The sequence below is a fragment of the Neodiprion virginianus genome, chromosome 3 (assembly GCF_021901495.1).
Source record: "Neodiprion virginianus isolate iyNeoVirg1 chromosome 3, iyNeoVirg1.1, whole genome shotgun sequence".
In the NCBI taxonomy this organism is placed as follows: Eukaryota; Metazoa; Arthropoda; class Insecta; order Hymenoptera; family Diprionidae; genus Neodiprion; species Neodiprion virginianus.
The window spans coordinates 26,485,131-26,512,295 of NC_060879.1; the positions used below are offsets into that span (position 1 = coordinate 26,485,131).

Here is a 27,165-nt window from a genome sequence, read left to right on the forward strand (position 1 = left end):
AAGTATAGTATATAACGCGTGTGTGCGGATGAACCCCCTGCAGGGCTAAAAGGTAATGGAGGCATTTACCAGTCCTTGGACGTTTCGTTTAAAGGACGTTTTTTACCCCGTCGACGGCGCCCTAACGGCCGCTGAAAAACCCCCGTCACCCTTCTATAAAACTTGCACGAGCTGCTAGCTTGCGTGCTTAACTGAATCTGTCGTGTCCATGATCCCCGTAGGGCGAAGCTCACGATATCGCACCGACAATTCTTCCCTCCAATTTTATCTCAAGCAAAAATTTCCGCAAAAATATTTCTAAAATTTTGTGATCAATATGGTAATTTCGAAACATGCTGCGAAAAATTAATTTTTTTCACCGTTTACAGAATTTTCTCGAGTAATGTCGTGTTTCTTGAAGAATCTTTACTTTTGCTACTTGCTTTCCAAAAATTCCCATGAATTGATTGGAGTGAAAAAAAAAAAAAATTGTCTGCAGTAATTTTCTTTCACAAATCCACTCGAAAGTTATGTGAAAATTTCTTAAAACTTTGCAGAGTCTTGTAAACAAAAACCATAAAAATATCTTTCAAGCCGAAAATGCTGGAGCAAAATTTTTCAATTTCCTTTAATATTACCTCCAAGTTGATTCCGAACCGTTTCTTGTACCGAATCAAATGGTCGTCTCTGGATTTTGGGCGATGAAACGCGGCAATGGATTTTACAGTTGTACCCACAGAGATTTAGGCGCCGTTCGACCGACGTAAACTCCCAATTACTGACCATCGAAACGGTTTTAATTGGCCCGAGTAGGTGGTGGAGGGTGTGGAGGGCGGGGGTTACGAGATGCAAATCGCAGGACACGGCTGATTGGATTATCGTGTACGAAAGGGGTTTGATTGTCAAAGTCGGGACGGATGTGCGTATCTACGGTGCAGACGTGTGCGGGTATGACGTTTCCACCCACGCAGACCTCGGTGTTCGAGGACGAACCGCGTAGGGTTGAAACACATGAATTTCACCCCTTGGAGCATCGCGCGAACAAGGATAACGCGGCTGGGGGGCGCTGCCAGTGTCGTTGAAACAAATGTCCGAATTTTATCCACATTTGTCTCTTCCAAGGCTTGTTGGGGCGCAACGGATTAACGAGTCTCTCTTTTCTCCCCCTCCCTTGCTCCCTTTATTTTCTTCCCCTTTTCCGCGAGGCGAGGACTTAGCATCCTTCGATACCCTGATCTGCAGAGGTGGAAGGACCAGGCGACGATAATTTGCTCGTGTTTATTTCGCCCGGGTAAAGAAGGGTGGGAAAAAGTGTCAATAACAAACCCGGAAACGACATCGACTCGGACGTAATGCGTGGAACAACATGAGACGAACTTGTTTCCTTGATTGACGCGACGGAGATGCTGCATTCGGGATTTTGGGACTTAGCCTTTCTTAGTTCCTTTATTATGGCGTACGCATATAAGAAAGGAGAACAAGCTGAGTGCGTGGTCGGATTTTCTTCCCCCCTTTGCCCGTGGGGATGAAAGCTCGGAGCCTACATCCCGATGGGGTCTCATCTCCATGGAAAATTCCACCTCAAAAGAAAACCCGGCCGTATTAGCATGCACCCCGGTTTTTCAAGTACGTTAGATGAGAGAAGGGCAGAGGGGGGAGGGGGGGGGGGAAGAGAGAGGAAAGATTGAGAAAAAAACAAGGGGAAAATGAAAAAATAGAGAGCAGAGACAGGAGAGAAAAAATAGGCAGAAAAATTCCCCGCGCTTCATGATTCTTCGCTTTCTGCACAATTCTACTATCACTTTTTTACTTCATTCGCATTTATCGACGGCTCATACGTTTCCAGTCAAGTCATTCTACCCGTATGAACAAAAAAACAAGGAGAATTCAATTAATATTTGTAACGTTACTTCGGCGTTTGCCGCATTGATTTCCAATTTGATGAACGCCGTCGCGCCAATGCGAAAATGATTTCAATCGCTGGTATCCTTTCTTTGTTCATTGCATGGCTCCGTTTTCATCGATTATTTGAAAAGCTTTTTATAACGTGCGACGCATAATTGTAATTCCAGTCGGGAAATCACCACATCGTCTTACTTTTTTTTTTTTTTTTTTGATCTTTTGTTTAATCGGTTTCAATCAAACGGGGAGAATGGTCAAATTCATCCAAAAAGTTAGCTGAAAAAGCAGCTGATAGCTACACATTCAAAGTTCAAATATACATGGGGCATTCCATGACATCGCGATCAAGATTCTATGCCGATGTCTCAGATTGGCTTTATAATTTTTTGTATGAAAGTACATGACAAAAAACGCATTCACAAGTTTATTCAAAATTTTTCGACCAGGCCTATCTGAAATATGATTTAAAAACTGGAAGATAAAACTTACTTTCTAAAATCTGAAAAAAAATCAGAAAAATCATATGTCGTAATCACATGTCATAATTAATAAACAAATAAAATCATAATTATCGTAAAGGAAGAAATGTCTGAAATCTCGCCGCGTGATAAAATAATTATGATGTCAAATGCTGTGGCTTCAATCTTAGGTCTGAGATGATTTCCCGCTTTAAGCGTCGGTGGAGAAAAACTCTCGTTATGTTTCACTTAATTAAAAATAAACGAACCAAACTGCACAGCGTAAAATTTTTGTAATTCCGCTCGATGATGCTGTGCAATAAGCGCTTATATACGCGGTTAAGCCCGCCAGTATTCAAGTTGTTGGTTATCAATTACGCGAGCTGGTTTTTTTTAATGCAAAATACATAAATCAAATGATAAAAATTTCATCGCTCTTGCTTTTCGAGCTTGCATTTTCAGGTCGAACAAAAACGCATGAATAGAATTATTTTTGATTACGTTAAAACTCGATCACTTCACTTCGTATACAATTTAGTGATAACCGCTTGAAAAAAATAAGTTCGCACGATAATACCTGTGGGAATTAATACATGTTGAAAAAACATAGTGAGTGCAGATTTTAGCTGAACATTAAAATCGCATGCGCCTCGTCATAAACAGCTGTGACAAGGTCCTACCAAATTTTTTTACGTTGATGCAATTATTTCAAGAACGTTCCTCGAGTATCAATGGTTGTTCGTTTAATTTCTGCGGAAAGTGTAAACGCAGCTCGGCGAGGATGAATAATGGAAAAAAAAGAATAAAAAATCAGCAAGTTGAAAAAAAGGGGAAAAATAAAAATTATGAATTTACGCCGTCGCGTCGAAGCGGGGTAGACGGGACCGCCGGGCCGGCAGCCACCGTGATTGCGCGATAATTCTATTAGGCACGTTCCAGCGCGTAAAATGCGGCTGGCGAGCACCGGGAAGCGAGGCCGGAAATTGTGTTTTTAATTCCCGGTGCTAAATCAGGCGGCCCTAAACAAGCATTAACGTTAGAACGCGAAAAGGCGACGACAAGTGACCCAGGAATACCTGTGACGACTTCCCTTCCAAACTCTCAAAATTTTAGGAACTTGGAGAAATTTCAACTCGAAATTGAAGTATCTGGTTACAACAACGTCGTAATCATACGTTTTTTTACATTGGGGCGAATACTTTCGGTTTAGTTTTTTTTTTTCAAAGTGTTATTATTGCGCGCTAATTTCATCTCGCCGATATTTTTGGGAGAATGGGACCGAGCTGTTCGAGAATAAATCAGTTGTAAGTTTGGGACCAACCGTGTGACGGGCACGCATAAAACAGTCGCACTACGTCGGTATATAAGCTATACGTTAAGCTACCTGCCGGCAGCGGCGGGAGCTATCTTGTTAAAATTCGCTGCCAGGGAGGGAAAAAAGGAGCATTGAGGAAATGCCCCAATTCGTTCCCGCGTCACGTAGCCACGTTTAGTACAGGCCTCGCTTAATATAAAATAACTATGGTCGTATCGTTAGAATGACGCATTTTATCGCCGCCATTTTAATAAACAATAAAGCGAGGGTCTATCTCTGGGCAGCCCCGGCACCCTGCCACCCCGTCGAACCTCCGCAGCCATCGCCGTCGCCATCGCCATCGCCACTCAACGCCACTGCCATTAGAACTACGCGACGACCCAGTTTGTGAAGTCATTAAATATTTAACCGAACGACAACTCCGCCCACTTCTTTCTTCCACACTTTTGACCACTTCGTATAGTTTCGATAATTTCAATGCTTTCTAAATCCTATATTATTACACCAAATGCCGCTTGTATATAATATTGCTTTTATCCGCCGCGCGTGCAATATGCAAACCTATTTGTAACTATTCGTTCAGGCAGCTAGTTCGTAGGTAAAAGGGTCACGATGTCTTAGAATCGAAAACTTCGTTTTTACACTATCAATATGTATAGGTTTTAGACACCCATTAAAAATTTGCCAAATGAGATTTTGTTTTGTCATTTTTTAGAAGGGATCCATCGTGCTTCGGACATTTTTTTTTTTTTTTGTCTGTCAATTACTGCAAAATAATGATAAATTTTTTCGAGATATATCAAGGCAACGCGTACCTGGTGCTCAAAAGGTACAAAAAATAATTAGCGACTTAGGGGGGGCCATCGTGCCCCGGTCTCCCATACTTATAATTCTAACTACTAACGATGAGAAAATATATTTTGCCTCCAATTTGTACCCTCATGGAAAAAAACACCAACCTAGGTATGAATTCGCACCCCCAACTCATCCTATAATGCTGAATTTCCATAAGGAAAAAATTTAAAGTGCTAATTTATACCGAAATTAAGGTCTCTTTTCCGTGAAGGTACTTTGATGAACACAAATACTAACCACAATTGGTTATTCTATTTACATTTTATTAAATACAGCTTAGTCAAATCAAGTTATTTGCAATCTAATAAACCCCAAAGTAGACGCGATCTTCCAATCAACCCTAATTTCCATCGATACTAATTGTTAAAAACGTAGAGATGAGAAAAAAAAATTCTGACAATTTTCGATTTTGTTCATTTACCCCGCAATTATCGCGTTTCTAAATAAAATTTGTGCTACGGTGAAAACGCGAAGATGCGGCTGTTCTCGGGCTGATCTCGATCACTCGGTTAGAATGATTCAGGTTTAAGTTGGAAGAATATTTAAAGTTTAATTTCTTATTGTCGTCATTAATTTATTGTCGTCGCCGATAAATCAAGGATTGGCCGCTTTAGGCGCTATTATCATGCTCGTTGTATTTCAATACAAGGGCGCTGGGAAGGGTAGAGATCTAGTAAGCTGGTTTGGATAATTATGTTTATGTTACGATAAGTTTAATTGGTTACGATGAAAGATTGTTATGTTAAGTTTGTAAGTTGAAATGTAACACGATATAACGCGAAATATCATAGGCGACAACTCTATTACGAGCGAGCATTAATGTTACTATATCGCATAGAATAGTTATTGGAAACTATATCAGCATCTGATGTATATGTTAATTTGCGAAAATTAAAATAATGGCAATTGTTGAGGCGAAAAGGCGACAGGTCTGATTGCGCAAGAGCCAGAAGAATAAAGTTCTGGCTCCGAGAATGACGGATAGTCATTCCAAAATTAGTGGATTTGAGCGACCGAAAAGGTTGCGCGTCTCTCTCGCGGTTCGACGCTCGCCCACGAACGTGCTCGAACACATGACATGTGTCATCGAGTACGTAACGCCAATTCAGCTTCAGGGAGTGACCTCCCGGGAAATTCGTTTTTCTCAAGTCCATGCAGGTCACCCTAAACGGCACGAGGAGGTCGCAAGACCGATCCGGGGCCGATCGGCGGGCGAACGTAGGAGCGAGCGAGAGAGAAAACTTTGGAAAGCGACCGCCGAAGGCGCGTCGGGCCCTACCAGCAGGCCTTTTAGGCCAGCGGCGCGGTGGTGGGGGAAAAATAGCGAGACGCGTGAGGGGCGCGGCTAGTCTTATCACTTCGGCTCTGATCACCAACCAGGCAGGTCGCCCTTCGGCCGCGAAACTTTGTACGGCGCAAATAAATTATACTGAACAACATTCTTCGGTTACTTCCCGCTCACCTCAACCTAAACACTAATCTAATCGGCGAAATCAAAAACAACAAGAAAAGGAGGTTCGAATGATTCAGTTGTCGAATTTGTTCGTAGAATATAAGATTCAAGTGGGTAGGCTGAAAATTCATCGATCGAAATAAACTTACTTGCCTCGATGAAAATCAAGCATTTTTTTCTGTGATATTGCGATCGTTTTTAACTTTTTATTATTCTCTTATCACGTGCATTTCTTTTGCGTTACTTTTATCTATCGTTCCTAACTCAACTTTATTGCAGTCTTAAATAAATTAACATTTTCTGCTCATAAGCAATCTTTAACGGCGGATTACATCCTGTTATTTTACATATTTCGGATCTGCGATGTACAGAGAAAGTTAATTCCGGTTTGTTTTTCTTCTGCGGCTGAGTTCAGACCACAACATCGTAATGAAATCGTTTTTTATATTCACGTATAAGGCAAAAATATATGAAAACCCTGACGGTTGACGAAATGTCGCCTGCAGTATTTGATGAAACGTTTTGCTCTTCGCTTGTTCACCTTTCATAAACAGTACTTGAAGTAAAAAAAATTGACCAAATACAGAAGATATTTGAATAAAAATCAAGTTTCTATAAAAAACGAGAGAAAATCGTCTTACGAATGTTCACATCCATATAATTTAATAATCAGCATCATCAGCGAGGATTTTTATTTCTTCTTCTTTTTCTCGAGTGTAATTTTCGTCCCCGTTGTATAATATAGAGGAAACTTGGTTTGGTGGAATTGAAGGGAGTCCAATGTGGGTGTGCGAAATGAAACCGCGCTTTGAGAGAAGGGCAGCGTAACGTAACGGCCGAAACTGGAGTTTGAGAATTGCAAATCCTTCGAATTACCGGGAGTGACTTTTGCGACAGGATAATCAAGGAGTTGGGCAATTTGCCTGAGAGTAGGAGGGGGAGGTGTAGGAGGAGGAGGAGGATTCGGTTTACGATAATATCGCCCGTCGCCGAAAGTGCTGCAATGGTCGTCGCGCGATTCGCACTCCGAAACCAATTACCTCCATAATAGCGCCTATTTATCGACGTCATTCGCGTTACTGATTCCTGCGGATCCCGTCCGCCCTTCGATCCGTATCCGAATACGAGATATTCGTGACGTGCCTGCCGCAATGGCGCCCTGCAAAACCCTGTCCGCAATTCACCCTCGGCTTGCAGCCTCCCCGAATCTTTCCCATATCTCGCAGTGACAGTGCAGGGTTCCGATAGTATGTGACAGGCGCCCATTCACCGCATTGATTTCCCTTTTCGCCGCGTTATCCCCCGCCGTGCGGCTGCTGGTTAGGTAGGTATATGTGTCTGTTCGTTCGCCACCCCCCAAAACTGAGGACTTTTTCCTTAGGTATTTTCTGAGTTCTCTTTTTCTTTCATCCCTTACCTCTATCCTGCGGAGCAACGAACTGATTAAATTCCTGTCGATTGAAAATCGAGCTCCCGAAGTATAAACTCTCGACGTATAGGAACTGCCTCAGATTCCTTTGGTTTCGTACCTTCTCCCCCTTTGTTTCGACGAGTTTCCCTTTGCCGGATTTCCCGGGGAAAAACGGGGAGGCTAGTGAGCGGAGCAGCGGGGAAAGAAGGGACTGAAAAATCGAAAAGTAAAAAACCAAAAGGTAAAACGGAAAAATTCAAACGTCAGGCTCGTTAGTTTAAAAAGGCTTCGCATTTTAAGCGGATTAGCGTATTTCGGTTCAACTTTTTTTTTTTCACTTTATCCACCACCCGCCGATTAAATAAAGAATAACGCTTTGAATGAAATTATCACTTTTCGAGAATTTCACCGACGGGCAACCCTCGTTTGCGCCGCTGTACCAAAACCAACCGACCCCGCATACATCCGGTCTGTTCGCCGGTTATATATACCTATCAGGAAAATTGCTCAGCCCGCTAAGTCAGCTTAATTTCTTCATCGCGGCTCTCGCTTATAGTTTTCCCGTCTCCGTCCTTCGCAGTTCCTGCGAGATCGGAGAGGGTAAACGGCTCAAAAGTTTCGCCCGATCGGAACAAAGTTTGATTCGGGATCGAAACTTGGCTCAGGTATCTCAGAACTATGGCGGTGATGCGGTTGATTTTTGGATTAACTATTATCCTCCGGCCTTTCGATTCGCGAGTCCTGCGTGCGGCCCGCGATGCAGAGAGCAAATCGACGCCGTCGTGTGGATGAAAAATTCCGGGATTAAACTAACTGGATTATCAGGTTGCGTCATCAGGGGTGAAAGTTTCACCGACCACGAATGCAGCTAAACGCGACTAATTCATCCCCTTTACTTACCCTGCGACGAAAAGAGGGTCACGCGACCCCTTACCGAACAAATTTCTAATAAATCATTCGCGCGCGGCCCGAAGTCCTACGGGCGCATCAAGGAACAAAAACTATCAGGTACGTGAGAAAGTCCGCATCCGGTTAACGGGCATTGAGCTGATATTACATGAAAACTTCCGAGTTACGCATTTCCAAACACGAACATCTCGCATTAGCGGCTCGCCTTTTGTACCGAACGTGCAACACTTGCCCTGACACTTTCTATTTACCGACCAAACCTTCCCGTCAGTGGTAATTATGTCACGCGTCAAATTGGCAGCAGCTGGGAACTGGACTTTACTTTATCAACTCGTTTGTGCAATCGCAAACATCTTAAAGGACGAGGCATTGTTCGCTTGGCCAGGAACTTGCGAAGGGCCGAGTTTACCGGCCGATCAACTAATGACCGCAATTCAACTAATATAAGCAAATCGTGAGAGTGAACATTACGACTTTACCCTCACAAAAAAAAACCCCCAACTTGGGTGTGAATTCGTACCCCCAACTCATAGATAATGCTGATTTCCCATAAGAAGAAAGTTAGGGGTACGAATTTACACCCGAATTGGGGTTTTTTTCCGTGAGGGTAATGCCTCTCGTAAGGTTGCCATATTTTAATGATACGATAAAATTAGGTACCTGCACAAAAGCATTTTCAGCCATTTTCGACTGTCAAAAGTTTAATTCGTGATCAAGAATTTGCTAGTTTCAATATCGCAATTTCGTTACTTCAAAGATTTTCTCTTCGTTGTAAAGCGGTTGTAAACTGGTACAAATCGACGACCGCGCAAAAGCACTCGGACCTATGTTCATTTGATAATCGAAAGTCTTCGACTATAATGCGTAGCTTGCAGCCGGCTTGAGAGTCGCATTTGGTGGGATCATTCCCTCATAAGTCCACGTCGCGTTGACATCGTAAAACCGTGCCAAACCTCGGATTCTGGGGAAGAAAAAGTAATTACTGAGGATTAGAATCCCGGAATTGGAAAGACCCGGTACAACCACTAAAAAGACTGAAGCTTGGTAATTTCTTCGTAACACGTTGCAGCTCGGTTGAAAAGGTTTGAAAATCAATCTGAAACCACCATCTTTCATGAAGTGTTCTCGTTTTTCGGACGAGCTAATGCAGACCGAGAAAATCTGAAATGACGAAATAAGCCCTCCGAACTTTACTAATTGCAATCCAAATAACTCGGCATTATTATTCCCGTCTATCTTTGCCACAACCAACAAACATCTGTCGTAAAATAATACCTACAAATCATTTGACCGTATGACAATGGACATTTTTTAAGCTCCAAGAAGTTGCCGCGAGTTTCCTCGAGGAGCTGGTAACATCCTGCGTTCAGCTCCCTTCGGTAGCGTATCTCATTCCCACGAACGAATAACAGACATACGAGCAGTTTACCCACCCTTATACCGGGTATAGCTATTCCTGGTGAATATGGCAGGCCGCCAAGTGTGCTAACGCGACGGTTGCAAGCGTGGTGCAAGCTCAGCGCAGCCCCGCGGACACGATCCGCGCACGAACAGCCCCTCGGTCCAAACGCAGTAGACACACAATGCAGGCAAACACTTTGCATTCGTAAACACGCGTAAACATCCGAGCCGCTTCACACCTTCGCCTCTTGTTTGGAGAAACCCGCCCCTGCACCACAATACCCAGCCGGTGCGCAGGCGAGATGGAGAGAGGGAGAGAGAGGGAGTGATCACTTGCGATTAGTTGCAGGTGAAGCGATTGACAGTCGAAAGATTTGGATGCAAGCTATATGCAAAGAAGTAGAGTAAAGTCGGTAATGGTTTTAATTTTTGAAGGTGTATATGTAGGCACAACGAAAAGCTTGAGTGGAGTTACCGACCATCGAACAGAACTTGATCGACATATAAATTCTCGTTAGTTTTTGTATGCTGAAGTGATTAAATTCTTGTGTATTCTTCTCTCGATATTCCTTTGTTTGTACGCGTAACATACAATTCGATAGAATTGTTTCTGCTTTCACACGACTAAGCGATTGAAAGGGCAAGTCCGGCCCTTATCAAACCCGTTTCAGATTCGAACGAGGCTTTAGCCGACGCGTATCCTCTGTATAATTTCATTAAACCTACCCGCGTCCCTTTGTTCGGGTCTCGTATACCGTTTTCCAAAATTGTCATGTATATATTTCGTTACAAGTACACGGCAATCGTGATCTGAATTTCCGACCACTAATTACGTATGTTACACATTATTTTTTCATACATCCAAACAGGTTTCTATATTCGAACATTTTATTAACGAATTAATTTTCGAGCACAGGTACGTATAAAAGACGAACGTGATGGCCTCTCGAATTCGAGTCCAACCCTTTCAGACTGTTGAGGATTGGGGGAGAATATCGCAGGGTGCGAGGCGAACAAGAGGGGTTGCGGGTAATATGGCGGCAGCTTTTACAGCTTTTAAAAACAAACGACAGACATCGGCTCCCGGTTCTCTTCACTCTGGTTCAGCATCGGAATCAGCCAGGCAGTGTCGATTAGGTCGATTTACGCGAATGGAGGCGTTGTTTATGTAAAAGTTGCCGTGAACTTTTAAAAAAACTTGCATTTTCTACTGGTTCACGGTAAAACGCATTGCAGATTTCTCCCCGAGTCGAACAAACATTCCCTTGCTCCACTCTGTACGTCGCTTTCATGTGTGCACACTGTACGTGCGGTACGCGTGTGTGTTTGTGTTTGTACCTTTGAGGTTCTCATTGATACTACACCAACCATACTTTCTATCTGCCCAAGTTATACGAACCCGTCGCTTCTGCCTTTGGCACTTGCAAAGCTTGAAGCTCCGCCGAAAATTTTAATTGGATTTTGTACCAACCGACATACACACAGACCCACAGGACCTCTGGTCGGCACTTTTGCACTGCTGAAGGATTCGGAGCCGTTATCCGATGGGAAGTTTGTTTCTTGTTTTTCTTTTTTTCGTTCTCTCTCTTTCTCCCTCTCACTCTCTTTTCTCGTTTCACACACATTCACTTGTTTATTACTATTCTTCAAACTTATTTCAGAACCTGAAATTGACAACTATTTGGAACATGTCGGGAATTTGAAAAAGATTTTTTGTCAAATTCGTTGAAAATCGAGGTCATTTTCTGCATACAGTATAAACGTTCATAAACCGATTTCTCTGATATTTGCTAATCATTTCTCTCTTTCGGTATCTTCTTCGCAACGTCATCCGGCGAATTTCGCCCAAGGAGCGATAAAGGCATCCTAATGCACACGCCTTAATACGGTAGAGTTGGAAACGGCGAAACACCAAGTCGGCAAAGCCACGATAACATCATGGACTGCCGGCGCAAGAGGATCTCTCGACTAATTAAATAACTAGCAAGTCACCTCGCGACTTGTCACCGCCACTCCGGTGACTTCACAGTCGCCAGGGTGTCGGGGCATCCGTCGTCTTACCACCCTTTCTTCGTTCCCCTTTCTCTCCCCACGATCTCTATCTCCCTATCTCTATCTCTATCTTTCTTATGCCACCAGCTCTCCGGTTTCTCTGCGTTCTCCTTGTCCCCGTTATTTAATTAAAGTTTAAAGAAGAATCTACGCGAGAACTGGATACCAAAGTATGTAACTTGTCACCACTCCTTCTTGTTCTTCACACCCCGGAGTGGAGGGTGGATTCTCAGTCGTTCGCTTCTCCCGGCGCAGGATGACGTTTTTCTTTTCTTTATTTTTGTTTGTCTTTTCTTTCAAGTGATTTCGGGTTTCGCGACACTTTAGCCGTCTCCTTCAGGACACTAATGGTCCTGCTGTTAACGCTGCCGAGAACTCAATATATCGGCTCGCGTAAAACTTGCAGCGAAAACTTGAAGACACTCGAGTGTTTCTTTTTTCCCCAATTTTGTTATTTCACTTGCAAACGCTCACACCAAATTATTTCCGAAGAAATATCGAGTTTCGAAATTAAAGCCACGTTGAGATATGATCAAAATTCTACGTGATAGCAACCGGTATATATGTACTCGTATATGCATGGCTATGTACCAATGGTGGTGAAACCTAAACTCATCGTAATTTTCCACCGTGAAAATAAAGCTCGGTGAGACCGCCTCAAAGAAACTCAATCAAGCTCTCCTGGCTCCTCATCCTCTTCCTCCTTCTCCTCATCCTGCTCCTCATCATCCCTCGGCATGGATCGTGCAGCAACAAACTTAAATTTCGTGTCCGTATCACCCCTTCGAGTCGACATCATCTCGTCTCGCTCCATCCCCGATAACTTTCCTCTTCAAAGTATTGCCGAGGACAGAAATAAATTTGGGAACTGGGAAATTGGGGTGTAATGACGCCGCGGGGAATTCAAATATTAATTACACCAACCTGCAGCTCCGCTCATTTATTCAACTCAGACAATATTATTGCCGGATGAAACTTGTCCCGCAGGAGACGACGAATCGCCGTATCTCCTCGCTCCTTTTTCTTTGTTCGGTATAAATGCTCGGGATTACCGTTCAAACCTTGAGATGGCAGTGGTGGGTTCGAATTTTGCGTAATGCAAACAACTCGTAACGAAGACAGAGTCCAGTTACGGTTATGTTATACAGAAGCGAGGACGAAACGGAAAAACTGGGGCCAAGTGCAAAGGGGATATATATATATATATAGACCGAAGGACGATGGGGAGAAAAACTGCTCATAATTGTCGACTGTGTAAATATTTGCTCTGGCATTTATTGAGGAACGACTAGCTCAGCTAGCTCCTCCCCCTATCGGACAGAGACGTGTAGAACCGCGGTGCTTTAACCTGCCACCGTAATTAATTCCAACCTCCGACCATTTTCTCCGACCCCGGATTCCCCAATTTTACTTTTCGTTTAACGGTACAAAAATAGACGCAATTCTCCCTCTAAAATCTAGCCCCTAAATTTTCGCAGCTCGGTACTTTGTTCAAATTTTATTTTCGTCGTTGTACAAAAACAAAATCCTGAAATTCAGTGACTGTATAGATTTCATTCTTACACTAAGCGACGGCCTTACGTGAGTACAAGAGTAATGATTATTACAATAAACTAAATACTGCAGAAACAGTGATTGCTGAATTCGCTGAGATAGAACGCTTTAATGCGATCCACATATAGTGATCATCGCTTTGAGAAGTCATGTATCGAGCTTAACAAGTGCTGTGTGTCGATGTGAATGAAAGTTGGGAACCGAGGCTCACGATATAATCCATTTGAGAGAGTACCTGCCGGGAATTCTCGAACAAGTTCGAGATGATTAGGCTGCAAAGAAATTCTTCAGTAGAATCGGAAAGTCGAGTGTCATTAGCGACCTTTTCTCGAGCTTGTATTGATTCGTTGCTCAACAAAGAGGAGAAACTCAACGTCTTCCTTTTCATTCGTCAGACTCTTCTGTGCGGGCTGAACCTGCTACGCCTGCATCTCGCGGATGCTTAGCAACCATTTTGTGGAAACGACGTTCCGCCCGTCTGCCGTTCGCGCAACTTGCATCTTGAAGAATATTACGTTGCCTGATACGACTTTACCGCGCAATCTGCGGATTCCCCAAGGGACGTTTCTCCTTCTTAAGGTTTCCTCCGAAACGCCGCAGGACCCGACTTACGGGAGCTTAACTGGACAACGCGAAGATTACTGTAACGGTGAGATTGGAATTGTTTCGGGATCGATTTTCACCCCGGAAATTTCGCCCCCGTAATTCGGTTGCCATTTCTGCACATCCTGAATCGGTGTGTCATGACGGGATTCCGGGAAAAGATATTTTTTTACGAATTCAAATTTCTCTTTTCGTATTTTCTTCAACGGCCAAAAATATAAGCCCACTTATGCCAAGGACTTTATTCTTCTCCGCAATTGGCTGCACTTCAGGGTACACTTTCTTACTTCAAAGAAAAGTCTAACCCAGACCCACCAGAGACTTGGAGTTGAACACGAAGTTGTAACTATAGTACAGCGTTGGCATATTCATGAAACATTGAAACCAAAAATATAACTGTTATACAATTTTTTAACGATACTGAAGGAATTGAATTTGAAACACCGGTAACTTTTGTTTGATTACAGATTATTGAATTCCATACAATCTTAAGGTTTAGAAATAACGGTTTTTGTACTAAAAATACATCGTTAGAAACTTCAAATCCATCGTTGAATTGCAGGTTAGAATAGATTAGGCAGATTACTAGAAATTCTTGATTTTTTTTTCTGGGCGATGAATATTTTGACATTGAGCTGTACACTTGAGCAAAACAAAAACGAAAAACCGGAGGATGTTACTCCTCTCCCTAAAATAATTCCAGCAGTTAATTTTCAATTACCACACGCTATAACGCTGCAGGTTATCGCGGTAATAAATCAAAAATCCTTAGAAATTTCATCCGCGGGTACATTTGAGCGGTTATAATTAGCGGATGATGAATCGTCGGCTTATAACCACAGCGTGGCGGATAGTTATAGGAGCATCTGAGACCTTCTCTGACTCGGCGAGGCTCTCTCCCGTCATACCTCGGCAAGGCATCCTGCTCGTCCTCGTTCGCTCACGTCCTGGCGCGACACGTCCGGTTTCTACCCTCCCGGAGAGACGTCGAGGTTCGCCCGCTTCGCCCCCGTGACTGCGCAATAATGACGTTACGTGGCGCGATATAGCGATCCATCTCTCGCCTCCCGTTTCCCGTTTCCCGTTTCCCATCCTGGAGCTCCTGCCGTGTCTCTCGTCAGTCATCTCTCGACCGGGCGGAGATCTATCACCAAAAACCGAGCCAACTTAGACGCCGGTTTTCCCTTCCGGCGGAAAAGACGCCGGCACCCTTTTTCTCACTCCACACGATGATCCCGAAAAGTATTTAAATCCAGGGTCCCACCTCGAGAGACCAAGCGAACCGACGACCATTGAACTCCGGGAACCGCGCTGCGGTCCTGCTTTTGAATTCTGACCGTATCCTCAATTCTGCCTCCATTTTGTTACCGTTTTGCCAACCCCTGTCGCGTAGCCTTTATTTCTGAGCTTTCTGACTCTTCGGTTCTCCTCTCATACCTCGATCCGCCTCCCTCTACCTTTCCGGATATAAAAAGGCTGAGCGCGAGTGTTTTGTAACTTTGTCAGCGTTTTAAGCTCTCCCCCCCCCCCCCCCTCTTTCTCGCTATTTCTATCTCTCTCACTCTACGCGCCGAGCTTGGGGCCGCAGTTACTCCCGCCCCCACCGGTACCCGTTTGTCGTTCCCGTACCACTTTATAAAACGTGCCTCGTACCAATTAGGGGAGTTCGTACGGTGCTCGCTCGGATTTAGTGGCCTAATTAATGAAATTGATCCGCCCGGGATGTTACCGTTAGCAGCAGCCTACAGGACTCTCTCTCTCTCTCTCTCTCTCTTCCCCGCCTCTCTTCCTGCACCCCGCCGTCTCCCTTCACCTTTCCCGTCTCACTTCCGTCCGCGAATCGGCGGCTGCCGCCTTCGTACACGTGAGCATATCCCCCCCAACCCCTATTCCAGCCCCCGAGCTTCCACCCCCTCGGCTCGAGGCGGTGTGGCATCATCGTGCCCGGCGTGGCCCTTAAGCCGTTTCCCTAATTTGCGGCACAGTTTAGAGATTATATAAGCTCATTACACCAAATACCTTGTAATTAAAATTACACGTATAACATAAATCGCGATATCAAAACCTATTACCCTCTGCTACTGTACAGCCACCCCACGCACGTATATTACAGCTCACGTCTGCCTACACCCGGTGATTGTTCCAGCTTCACGTACATCCGGATGTACACGTATACCCACCTGACGCCTGCATTATCCTCGCGCTCCGACCTCACCATTTTCCCTTTCGAGGATGCTCTCCTAAGCAAGGGCGATACTGCAGGAATGTTATTGTACCGCGCGCAGAGGTTACATCGTGGAGATATAAATCTCTGGAAGGGTTGAATTACCCGGCTAGGAGTAAAGATTTTCGTGAAAGTATATTTCTGAGAGCCTAATGTGAAAAATTTATTGATTCTGGACGCGGTAAGCGAAGGTATAAACAAATTTTTAAAGGACGTAAAACTAGGTCTTATTCAGAAGCATCACACGCGCTTTTGGTGGATACATTTATAATGCAAGCGAGAAGGTATTAATAAGTTTGGTAAAAGTACAGGGAGACAATTGGAAAGGCAAAGTCGTGAATAATGTAATGGACTGTTTTCCTTGCCACCTCGTGAGAAGAGTACGGAGTTTGCTTTCCTGGGCGCCGCACGCTAACTGAAGCACCAAACACCATTAACAAAATACGAAACCCAACCCAAGAGGGGCGCCTGGGCTGGTAACGGTGTTTGTGTTCCATACCCTGCGAACGCGCGTTGCCAACAAACCCATTTCTTTCCTATTTCGCATACAATAGGCCGCCCAGTGCCTCAGCGTAAGTGTGTGTAAATGTTTGCAATAACGCCTGGTCGCCGACAAACAAATGTCGCGTGTATTTCCGTGTCCGTATAATGACGTAATCCCGGGAAAAAGTGTCAAATTACTACACAGCGAACGAGGTTATACCCGATCCTGGATCAGCCAGCCCCGCCCGCCTCGCTCTCGACCCTTTAACCCTAAGCCTTGGGGTTACATAAGCAACGAACCGGCAGCCGAAGTTCTCTTATACACCCGTCGTATGGGGGGGGGGGGGGGGGGAGATCGATGGCTTGAGCAAGCAGTTTTAATGCAAGAAGCAAACGTAAAAGTCTGTAAGAAGCTTGAGCGAGGTAGGCACCCTATAAACTTCCTCGTGTTTGTCGAGCAATCAAATATACGAGTGGAAAGTCTCACGGGGTTATTGATTGCCGGTCGAGATGGATAGAGACGACCGACCTACCGACAAAATATAACCGGCCATTCGATGAAGAAGAACAGTTTGAGCGAGTGGTTTGCCCCGTTGTTTGTTGTTCATTTCTCTCTGTTCTTCAACGTGCAAACACAGTTTTCGACTCTTCCTATATACACAGCCAAACTTTCCTACCATCCCACTGACATACCTACCCTGCTGTTTCATTCTACAGACTTTTACCCAACGATTCCGTTGCATAGTGGAAGAAGAAGCACGAAAGCGAACGATCCACTTTTTTCACCCTGCAACCACGCCCACCGCATTTCACCCCTTGGATATTCCAACTTGAGCACTTTCAAATTAATTTCTGACTTCTTTGCTCCTCTGTACGTTCTTTTTTTTTCTTCCTATCCGTTCAGTCGCGTTTTATCCCATAGATTGCCTTTGCCAATTGTGAACGGTTTTTCATGTAATCTTTTTTCTTCCTTCGAAATACGTATACAGCTACGTCAAATACACCAAGAATAACGTCGCATGCGCGAAAAAAGCAGGTGTAGTCTTCGTTCCGGTGATTCTTCGAATCGTTTCACGTCGCCGGGACAAAGCTCATGTTTTCCTAGAGTGACGCGGCATCGTTGCGAATTCTCCCAGGAGAGGGAGGCCTCGGTTTTACCGAAGAGGTGGAGACGTGATTAATGTGCCAACCACCGAGTTGACACCTCCGACCTTGTTACCGGCACAATAGAGAAGACGACGTTTTATATTAGCCGGCTACCAGGCATCTTTTGAATCATCAACCGGAGCTAGACAATGCTCTTAATGAGGACAACTTTCCGCTGATTAACCAGCGAGCGCTTTATCCCGGCTCATTTGCATCCAAGACGCGCAAATACCGTGACTCGAAATCCCCGTGAAATGAAACAGTTCGCTGTCACCTTCTTTGACGTTTCCTCGATTTCTGTTAAAATTTCACTCTGTCCTTATCTTTTTCTTCATTGTGCATGCATCAATTCGAAATTTACACCTTCAGCAACACCCTCGACAATCGTCGATTATTACTTCCAGCTTTGGATCGCGGTATTTTTCGCGGGGCTTATCGACGCGGTGAATTGGCGAAACCCGACTTGGAGAAATAACGCCACTGCATTTTTTAGCGTCCGTAGCCCATATCGATCGAACGACTCGCAGAGTCGAGTGACAGAGTGACTGTACACCCATGAGCGATTCCACGATGGAGGGCAGGCCACGCAACGCGGGGTAGAGCGTTATCATGTCATACTTGAGCAGACGTGGCACCCTCCCTCTTTTCGCCCTAATTCCCTTTAAACATAACCCAACCCCGGTTCTCCACTCCCGAAACATATCGTAATCAAACTTCATTTATTTTTCACGACCAGTTATATCTGATGCGCCCCGTTAGACGGGGGCCCCGGCCGCGTGCTCGAATCGCATACATTATATACATAAATGTATCTACGCACGACGGTAAGCCGACACACCGCCATACCTTGCACTAACTAGAGCGTGTATCTGTCAAAGGCGGGCACATTCGTGCGGCTGCCTCGATCAAACGACTCATCTCTCGTCTGCCAGCACGGCCCACGTTATTATACCCGTAACGCGCAGTGCTTGTACGCTCAGCGGTAAATTTTCGTTTTTGTTTTTTTCAGAAAATCAATTTGAAGACGCGTATGGTTGAAAATTTTCTTGTTGGAACACAATATTTTGTCACGAATAGCAAAATTAAACCTAGAACGGTAATGCTATTGTTTTTACCTATTCCGGTAACGGGAGGTGAAAAAACAACCCAATGTTTTAAATTCCGTCTCTCGGGTAAAAGGTATTGTTGAGGGTCCTATAGGGACTCCTTTTTTCTTCGTTTTCTGCGTAAGTTTGAAAAAAATGATCAAAAACTAGTAAGCGAAACACGAAAAAGTAGGCTGTTCCTTTTCGGTGGTAAATTTAAATAAGTGTGGAGCATTTTTTCGACCCCCACTACCGTTCTAGGCTTGCAATTGAACGATAATTGTTTAAAATTGGAAAAAAAAAATTCGTCGAATGAAATGTAATTATGAATACTAAATCTCGATTTTAATTTAACAAATTTAATGAAATAATACCTTTTTCATGATATTATCAAAATATTAAAGTACCCTCTATTTGATTCAATTAAATTGTTCCATAGGATTTGGTAAATCTGTTTGGTGGATAGAAATTAGTCAAATTTAGAAAATCATAAGAGCTACTAATTGACTGCCGCGATCGAATAATATGCAACATGTGAATCTAAAAAATGTTATGTTAAAGTGGAAAATTACTCTATGTGACGCCTCTAAAGTACTTTCTCGCAGGATAAGTAAGATGAGCAGTTATTAGGAGTGGTTCCAGGTATCTGTCCAATGAAATCAACAGAACTAGTGTAACAGCTTCAAGTTACGTGTTGAAATGGATCTACCAACAACCAAGAGTCAGGTAAATGTTGTTTAGGCTCAAATATATAGAGTCAAAATCGCGTTTTAATATTGTTTCCCGATTCTTATATTATTCGCAAATATTTCAACCAGATAAACGGGGACAAAGTTGAGGAAGCTTGTTGTTTTCTTTTTCCAAACTGTACTTCTTTTCTTCATCGTCGGACTCGCGGTGCAATTATTTTCATCGCCTGTATTTTTTGCCAAATAATTTTTATAACCGTTGTTTGTTTTTCTCTGTTTCAGGCTGTGCATTTATCAAATTTTCGTCGCATCAAGAAGCACAAGCGGCGATCAACACTCTACACGGTAGCCAAACTATGCCGGTAAGTAATGTGAGCTATGAATTTATCGCCTTTCATAAAATTAGTACGTCTTACACCACAACCATCTTCGACCTGATACACGGATAAGGTTGGGTGAACCGCAAATCGGGAATAAATGTTTTTTGCAAAACACTGATAGATCATTAGAAAAATATGGAATTCCATTAACTAGAAACAAAATTCCGTGTCGCACACGGCACATCGCTAATTTTGTAATCCCCGCGTATCGATTTTGGATAAAACAACTATTCGAGCTGACGTGCGGATCGTCGAATGGCCACTTGATCTCTTGTCAATTATATCAACGTACGAATTCTATTCCCGGTATGTGCGCGATATTCACCCAGGCTGAACCAAAGGTAAAAATCCATGAAATCCAGTCGATACTCCGGATCTCCTCCAGTTTCGGGGGGTGTAATAAAATGAAAATATTATGGATTAGCCCTCCGTAACGATCCATCAAATGTTATTGGGCCGCGATAATAGATAATCCAGGAAGGGTTGATTCGCTATCAAACATCTAACGCTTCTCCGGGAACCCGCACAGCACAGAGAACAATAACGAGATCTTCTTTAGAGATTGTACTAATCACAACGCACCGTTCGTTTTACCCTCGAAGATCGCAAACTTCCTGGATAAATACTAAAATACAAGGGATGAACACCCCGGAGTAAATTTTCCCTGGAACGTTGTATCGCGGACACCGCGTTCTATACCCACACAGAATGAATAGAGGCGGCGAACACGACGCGAGTCGAGTGGTTCTATTAAGCGAGGTCGGCCAATGAAGCGGTTATGGTTACCGGTGGCGAACCATCCCTACAACCTGCACCCTGCACCCTGCACCCACCCTGTCCCCGGTGACAGAACAAGGGTCAGGTTGGACAGGGTTTCTCGGCTCAAGTTGTATAAGCAGTGACTGTACCGCGCCTCACCGCGCCTGGCAAACACCCCAGTAATGACTGGCCAAACACAAATCTGCATAACACTTTGCGGGGGCGAAGGGTGGTCTTCGCCTGTATCCGACGACCAAACTCCTGCCTGAATTCTCAGAACTTTCCCAGCCTGGATTAGACCGGGTTAGACTGAGAATTTGTAGTTATAATTGAATTGTCAACGTTACTGAAGGGGGGAAACCAGCTAGGCTTTGGTTCCTCCGGGAACATTCCACGCTGCTTAACCGCATTGCGTGCCCCGATTCTACGTCGGGGTTTTTATTTTTCACTCCTGGAACTCGGAGACCTGGGCGATTCACGTGCCCTTTGTTACATGTCACTTCGCGATAACAAATGTACCCCGAATTATAATTCCCATTGCTTGTAACAATACGTACCTACTTTGGGGCAAGATAGGTACCCCAATCTGGTAGAATAATTGCCAGTGATACATTGCATCGTAGTGGTTTTTGGATGGATTCATGACCGAGTCGAATAACGTACATCAGAAATTTAATCTTATCTTATGAACTGGCAATTGAACTGATTCTAAGTCCATGACTTTCAACCGATATAGAAAGATAATGCAGGATAGCTGTCTTTGAACGGGGTTAAGCTGCAAATCTTCCAAAACTTCAACAATTAAAATGAAGTCTTCGATAAACTTAAATAGAAATTCTCCGGGCAGTTTGAAGTTCCAACACCCAGGATGAACCCATCCTGTGTGGAAAGCTCGGTGAATGGTGAGAGAAGGGCGAGAGAGAGAAAGAAAGAGATAGAGAGAGAGAGCGGTCCGTTATCCAACCATGCATAGGAGCGACGAAAGCGGGAAACCGTAACCTAATATTACGTGTAGCCACTCAAAACCCACAAACAGCGTTCAGCCAAAATGGTCGGCTACCTAGCCAGCCTGTGGAGGGGACGCGGCGCGACTAGTCCTTTGCAATAATATGTAGATCAGTTAATTGTTTCATGGAATTATGCAAATCTGAATCCGACGAAGGGAAAATTCCCCCCGAGGAGAAGGAAAGGGTTAAGACGTGATTCCTCTCTTGACAGCTAGTCGATCCGGGCAGCGTCATTTTCCCGAAATATTGAACAGTTACGACGATCCGAAATGCAGCAGCCAAACCTCCGCAACTTCTTGCTCCAGCTGAGTCTTGCGGATTTATTATTTATGAATACAGGAACGAAGTAATTGCGTCTCCTCTTCGTTTATCTGATGCAGCGGGCACGGTTGAGCAGAAATTATTCGGTGTCGAATATCATCTCCTAGTTTTTATTATTTCACATTCTGTTCTTTCAACGATATTGGCATAACGAATGGTGCTTTGGGGAACCTGGCGAGTAAAATCCAAAATGGCAGACCTGAGAGCGAGGAATTGATTCGGAGATATAATGAAATCAATTCATGCAATATTTGGTAAACTTTTTCAAATCTACTGTTTCGAATTGTGCAATATCGACCTAAAAATTCAGGGCTGAATTAATTACGCCAGCGTTTATTGTCACTCTATTAGCAGCGCATGACCAAAGTAGAATTGAAAATTGTCTATTTGAAATACAGCGGCTTGACCGCAGCCTTGTTCCATTCAGTTTTATGTCAGTGATAATTTTGAGAGAGAGAGAAAATTTTTCTTCCATCATTTGGGCGAAAGAGAAAAGCTGGATAGCCCGATGAAGATGAGCGCGTAACCTTTCGTCGTAAAACTCATTTCAGCGCAGGTACACCGAAGGAATAAATTTCGTAAACGCGAGGTATGTATCACGTGTGTGTATAATTTGAGTAAGCACACCATTGCAGCAGCGCCGTAAACGCAAGCGTAACTCCGGTAAAACGTTATACGCAAAGCTCGTCGTAGCGCGGGGAGCATGGCTTGGGATTCAGGGAAAGTCTGAGGGTGGAGGATACGAGGGGACGAGGCAGCGAGGCCCTTGTCGCGATTAAAGCCTGTTAGAGGAAGGGATGCGCGCATTGTGTTTCGTGCCCTCAGATATGAGGGCCGCGATCTTCCGAGTACATCTCGAGGGTCCTCGAAAGCTCGACTCCCGTGATCCCGTGACTCGAGACTCGGTTCGATGGCGGTGGCTTCGCGAATAAGAAGAAGAGGCCTCGGTCGAGTGGCCGTTTCCCCAAGAGCGAATACCGGAAGGCACTCGAGACTCACAAAAACACGATTAAAATTTCGCGAAAATATTCCAAACACTTGAAAACTGTAAAGCTCCTTGCTCCCTCCCTCCCCCCCTCTCTAAACGCTATTGCTTTATCGTCGTTACGCAGGCTGCCGGTGTAAAGAGCACGGTGAAATTCATCCTCGAGAGACCGACCGCCTCGCGCTGCAAACGAGCGGCAATCAATAGGCTCTCTACTTAGGTACCGGGGATAAGGAAGCGGAATAAAGAGTCCTATTCGCCGGATGAAATTCTGTAGAAAAATTAACGAAAGCGATCCTTTTACCTCTAGCTCAAAGCTGTAGATACCGTACGTCGTGTCTTCAACTACCCGTCTTCCTTCCTTGGAACAATATCTCGAGTAGAATTACGCTGTCCGTCTCTTCGTCTCGGGGCAAAAATAATAATGATGATAAAAATAAAATAACCGTAGGTACAAGTCGGGAGATCCGCAGTCCCCCGATTCAACTCCTTTTAGAGATACGAGACGTCGTGGGTGAGGACGAGGGGCAGCTGGATGGTTTCTCATCGTGCTTGACCAATCTCGGGAAAAAGGATTCGATGCCTCGATGGTCACCCGCCGACTCTCCTCGCAACTCGTCGAATATCTATTCGTTTGACGCGTCTAGTTATCCGGTGAGATGGGTCACGCATTCGGGTGACGCGATACCCGAACTGTTGTCCCGCCCCGAGTTGCCCCCAAAGGTTTCCGGGCATTCGCGTGCATCCCGAATCACGGATAACCGGCATAATTTCCCCTCTCGAGTCGCGCACTCGGAGATACCATCGTTTGTTAACACCTTCGTTCCCTCTTCGTCTTCGTCACGTCGGAAGGGATGGCTGCCATCTTGATCCCGGCTGAGCCGGAAGGTCGCATGACACAAAGGCGAGTGTCAGGTGAAAGGAAACGGGCGAAGCGACGTTTTCCTCGTCCTTCGGGGAGTAAAATGGAGCGACTTTATTGTTCCACGCCGGGGATCTTAAATGGGAGGATATTTTATCGAGCGGGTATTTCGCACTCGATCGCGGGTTGACTGCTGGCGAAACACGCATACGATTATTCCGCTGGCATGCACGTGGAGACTTATCTTCATGGAAAGTTGGGGTCGTAAAATGAGGATGCACGGTACGGTCTGCGTTCCATTACCAGGGGGCGTAGTGTATAGACCCGGACATATAGAGGAGTTAAATGCGCGCCGGTTTTGCAGGGGAACGGAGAACCGCCTGGCAAACGAACCATCCGCCGCTAACGGCGCCTCGTAAAGCTACAAAGAATAGCGGTCGGCACCGCAAGCCGCAAGCCGCTTTATGCAATATCGCACCGCGCCGATGCAAAACACGAAGACAGTTAAAAAATGGAAGGAGTTAAGTATTACCTGTTGGGAGCAATGTCAGCACCGTTTCTATGCTCGAATTTTCCTAATACCCTACCGTTTGTCTCTGCCCCATGTTATAAGAGTTGAGGAAAGAAGCTTGTGGTCTGTTAAGCTTTTACGACTTGAATACTAACTTCATAATTCAACAAAAAAACTCTTGCGGACAGTAATTACTTCACACGTTTGACTCTCAAAGACAGAACAACTCGCCCTACGTATACAATTAGCTCAGCTCTGATGATTCAAATGATAACGTATGTTTCACACTTAATAAAATGTAACTTCGTCAAGTGTCACGAAACTTCGAGGAAATCGCCTGGGTTGTGTCAGCATTTCTTGTCGATACGTCTTTTTCTTGGTAAATGGCCAATATATATATCCCGATTGCGGACTGCAGATTTCAACAAGCCGCGTTCAAAGGCGAGGCTTAGATCGCATGGAAACTAGCACCTAGTACCTAGAAACTATTAACGGTACGAAACCACGGTATAGATTGAGCCCGTGCATCGAGTGAGTACAGAGAACGTGAAAACGAAGCAATTATACGTGCTGATTGGAGGCTGTGCCGTTAGCCGCACCATCATCACACTCGCCGATTTATTGGTTGACCGTAATTTCAATAGATATACAACAACGCCCGCAAGTCCCAGTGTCACGTCGATTGCCACCCAGCTCGGTACATGTCTGTTCCTGGCTCGTGGAACTGATGAAATTAGTTGTTAATTACAAATCACTGGTGCGAATTACTTATACGAGAATTATCCACCGGCGAAAATGGACCTTGTCCAGTGATTGGATGTTCATTTCTAAATGAAAGAATTTCCCTGTTACCACTTGAAAAGTTCGACTGACGAACGTCATAACTGTGGAACCAAGCCCGCTATGCCATGCTGGCATTTTTAATCGTGCGTTATTCGAAGTGATTCACGTGGCATGGGAATCGGGTCGGTCGTGTAATAGGGACTGCAGCCGGGTAACAGTTGTAGAAGCAAGACAACGCAATTACAACTTGCCAGAGAATTACTCAGGGAATGTCTTTAATTAAACGTTAGAGGCAGTTTCCAAGCCTCTGCTGATGGAAGGACAATTTCCTTCCATCCACTTCCTCCGCTCAACGAAGAACGCGGCGAGCTTTGGGTGGCAGCAGTTGTATACACCAACACCGAGACGACGCACACCCGCCGGTAACAAACTTTTACACTTTAAACAAGTCATTACTAGTGCCGCTTTTCCCCCAAACCTAGGATATTCTTGTCGCAAAAATGAGTATTCGGGAAACGCTAATCGGTGCCTGAAGCAATCACCATGAGTGGTTGGGTCAAATAGTGCACGAATGCAGGTACTTTACGACATTTCAGTTTTTCTATGCAATATTACGTGCTCACCGACCCTTGAAATTTCTTATTGTCCCAGCCTGTTTTTTTCATTCTTCCTCCTACAGACGCGTGATATGTTTCTAGTTTTTGATCGCGAAAAAATGTTCACTAATTTTTTGGATTTTATCTCAATTTAACGAATGTTCATTAATTCAAAAATTTCAAAAAAACACTCACGTAAATTTGAGTATAAATTTTCAAACAGTTGACGAATCAATTGTGTACTGATCGCGAAACTATGGTAAAACACACAGGCTCCAAAAGTCAAAATTTCGCGGATCAACGACCAGGTCAGTTGTCATGGGAATGACCCGTATTGTACCTGATTCCGAAAATGACTATCCAGCCTGAATTTTGGGATGTGTGAAGTGAAATGCGAAGCACCCTGAAAAGGTGTAACCGGTGGATGGAGGGTGCCATGAGGGTGAAATAAAGAGAGACACGGGAGAGCGCATATACCCAGGTGCCTGGCAGGTAACGCGCCCCACAAACAAGCGAAGTATCGAGCTGTGTCAACGTGGGGACGCTCGTGCTGACGGTCCTGCAGAATGAGAGAGAGAGAAGGAGAAGAGAGAGAGAGAGAGAGAGAGAGAGAGAGAGAGAGAGAGAGAGCATACGTTGGAACGGGACCGCTTCGCCTTTTTTCATTTCAAACAAAATGGTGCTGCGAGCCGTATCGCCGTTGAGCCGAGTTGAGCAGCCATGCGCAAATTGAAAGAAGGACCGAGCGAATAGGCTGCAGCCTCAGCGACCCACCGCCCATCTTTTCTTGGACCCATAATCTTGGCCCACCGGCCCATTTTGCTCGTCGTTTGGAGCACCGGATCGAGACTAATGAACTGTAATCCCCCAATAACGAGGCTTCCAGCTTCACTGACGCTGATATAACCCCCGCCAACAGGCCTACCAATACCAACCCGCCACGCATGCGTGTAAGGTTGTATTGTATAATATGTAATTGGACAGGCCTGCATATCTCCGCCGCTCCTATTGTCCACGGATATAGAGACCAACTCGGCATAAAAATCCGCACGCATGACGAATTTCACCATGAGCAGATAACTATCGCATTCACTACTATACATATATGGACGCACTTTCGTTGGCGTTAAACTTTCGCGGACAAAACGTTATCTCAGGTTCATTTTTACGACCACGGTGCAAAGGTACACCCCGTGAATATCGGTGAGATCTTTTCGTCCTTATCAGTACCATTGGTCCGCGTGTGGAATTAGGGTGCATGGGGCACAAAGCGAGGCTGTGATTATTGTTCTATTAATTATGAAGCCGGCCACTGAGTGGGAGGTGTTTTATTAGCACAAGCCTCAGGTGGCTTATCCTTCGATAAATTTCGCTTGCACGACTCTGTTCGGTTCCTCCTCTCCGCTACACAAACGGCAAGAAGCAATCGACTAACAGCCTTC

General features: G+C 44.7%; 1 protein-coding gene across 16 annotated transcripts in view; it reads left to right on the plus strand.

Annotated features, from left to right (window-relative positions):
• Positions 1-27,165, plus strand: part of LOC124301459 (CUGBP Elav-like family member 4) — a 540,326-nt gene that overhangs the window by 495,773 nt on the left and 17,388 nt on the right. For all 16 annotated transcript variants that reach the window (XM_046756542.1, XM_046756535.1, XM_046756538.1 and 13 more), the window contains one exon: positions 19,802-19,881. In XM_046756542.1, coding sequence (XP_046612498.1) covers positions 19,802-19,881 — 80 coding nt within the window. The remainder of the gene's footprint in view (positions 1-19,801; positions 19,882-27,165) is intronic.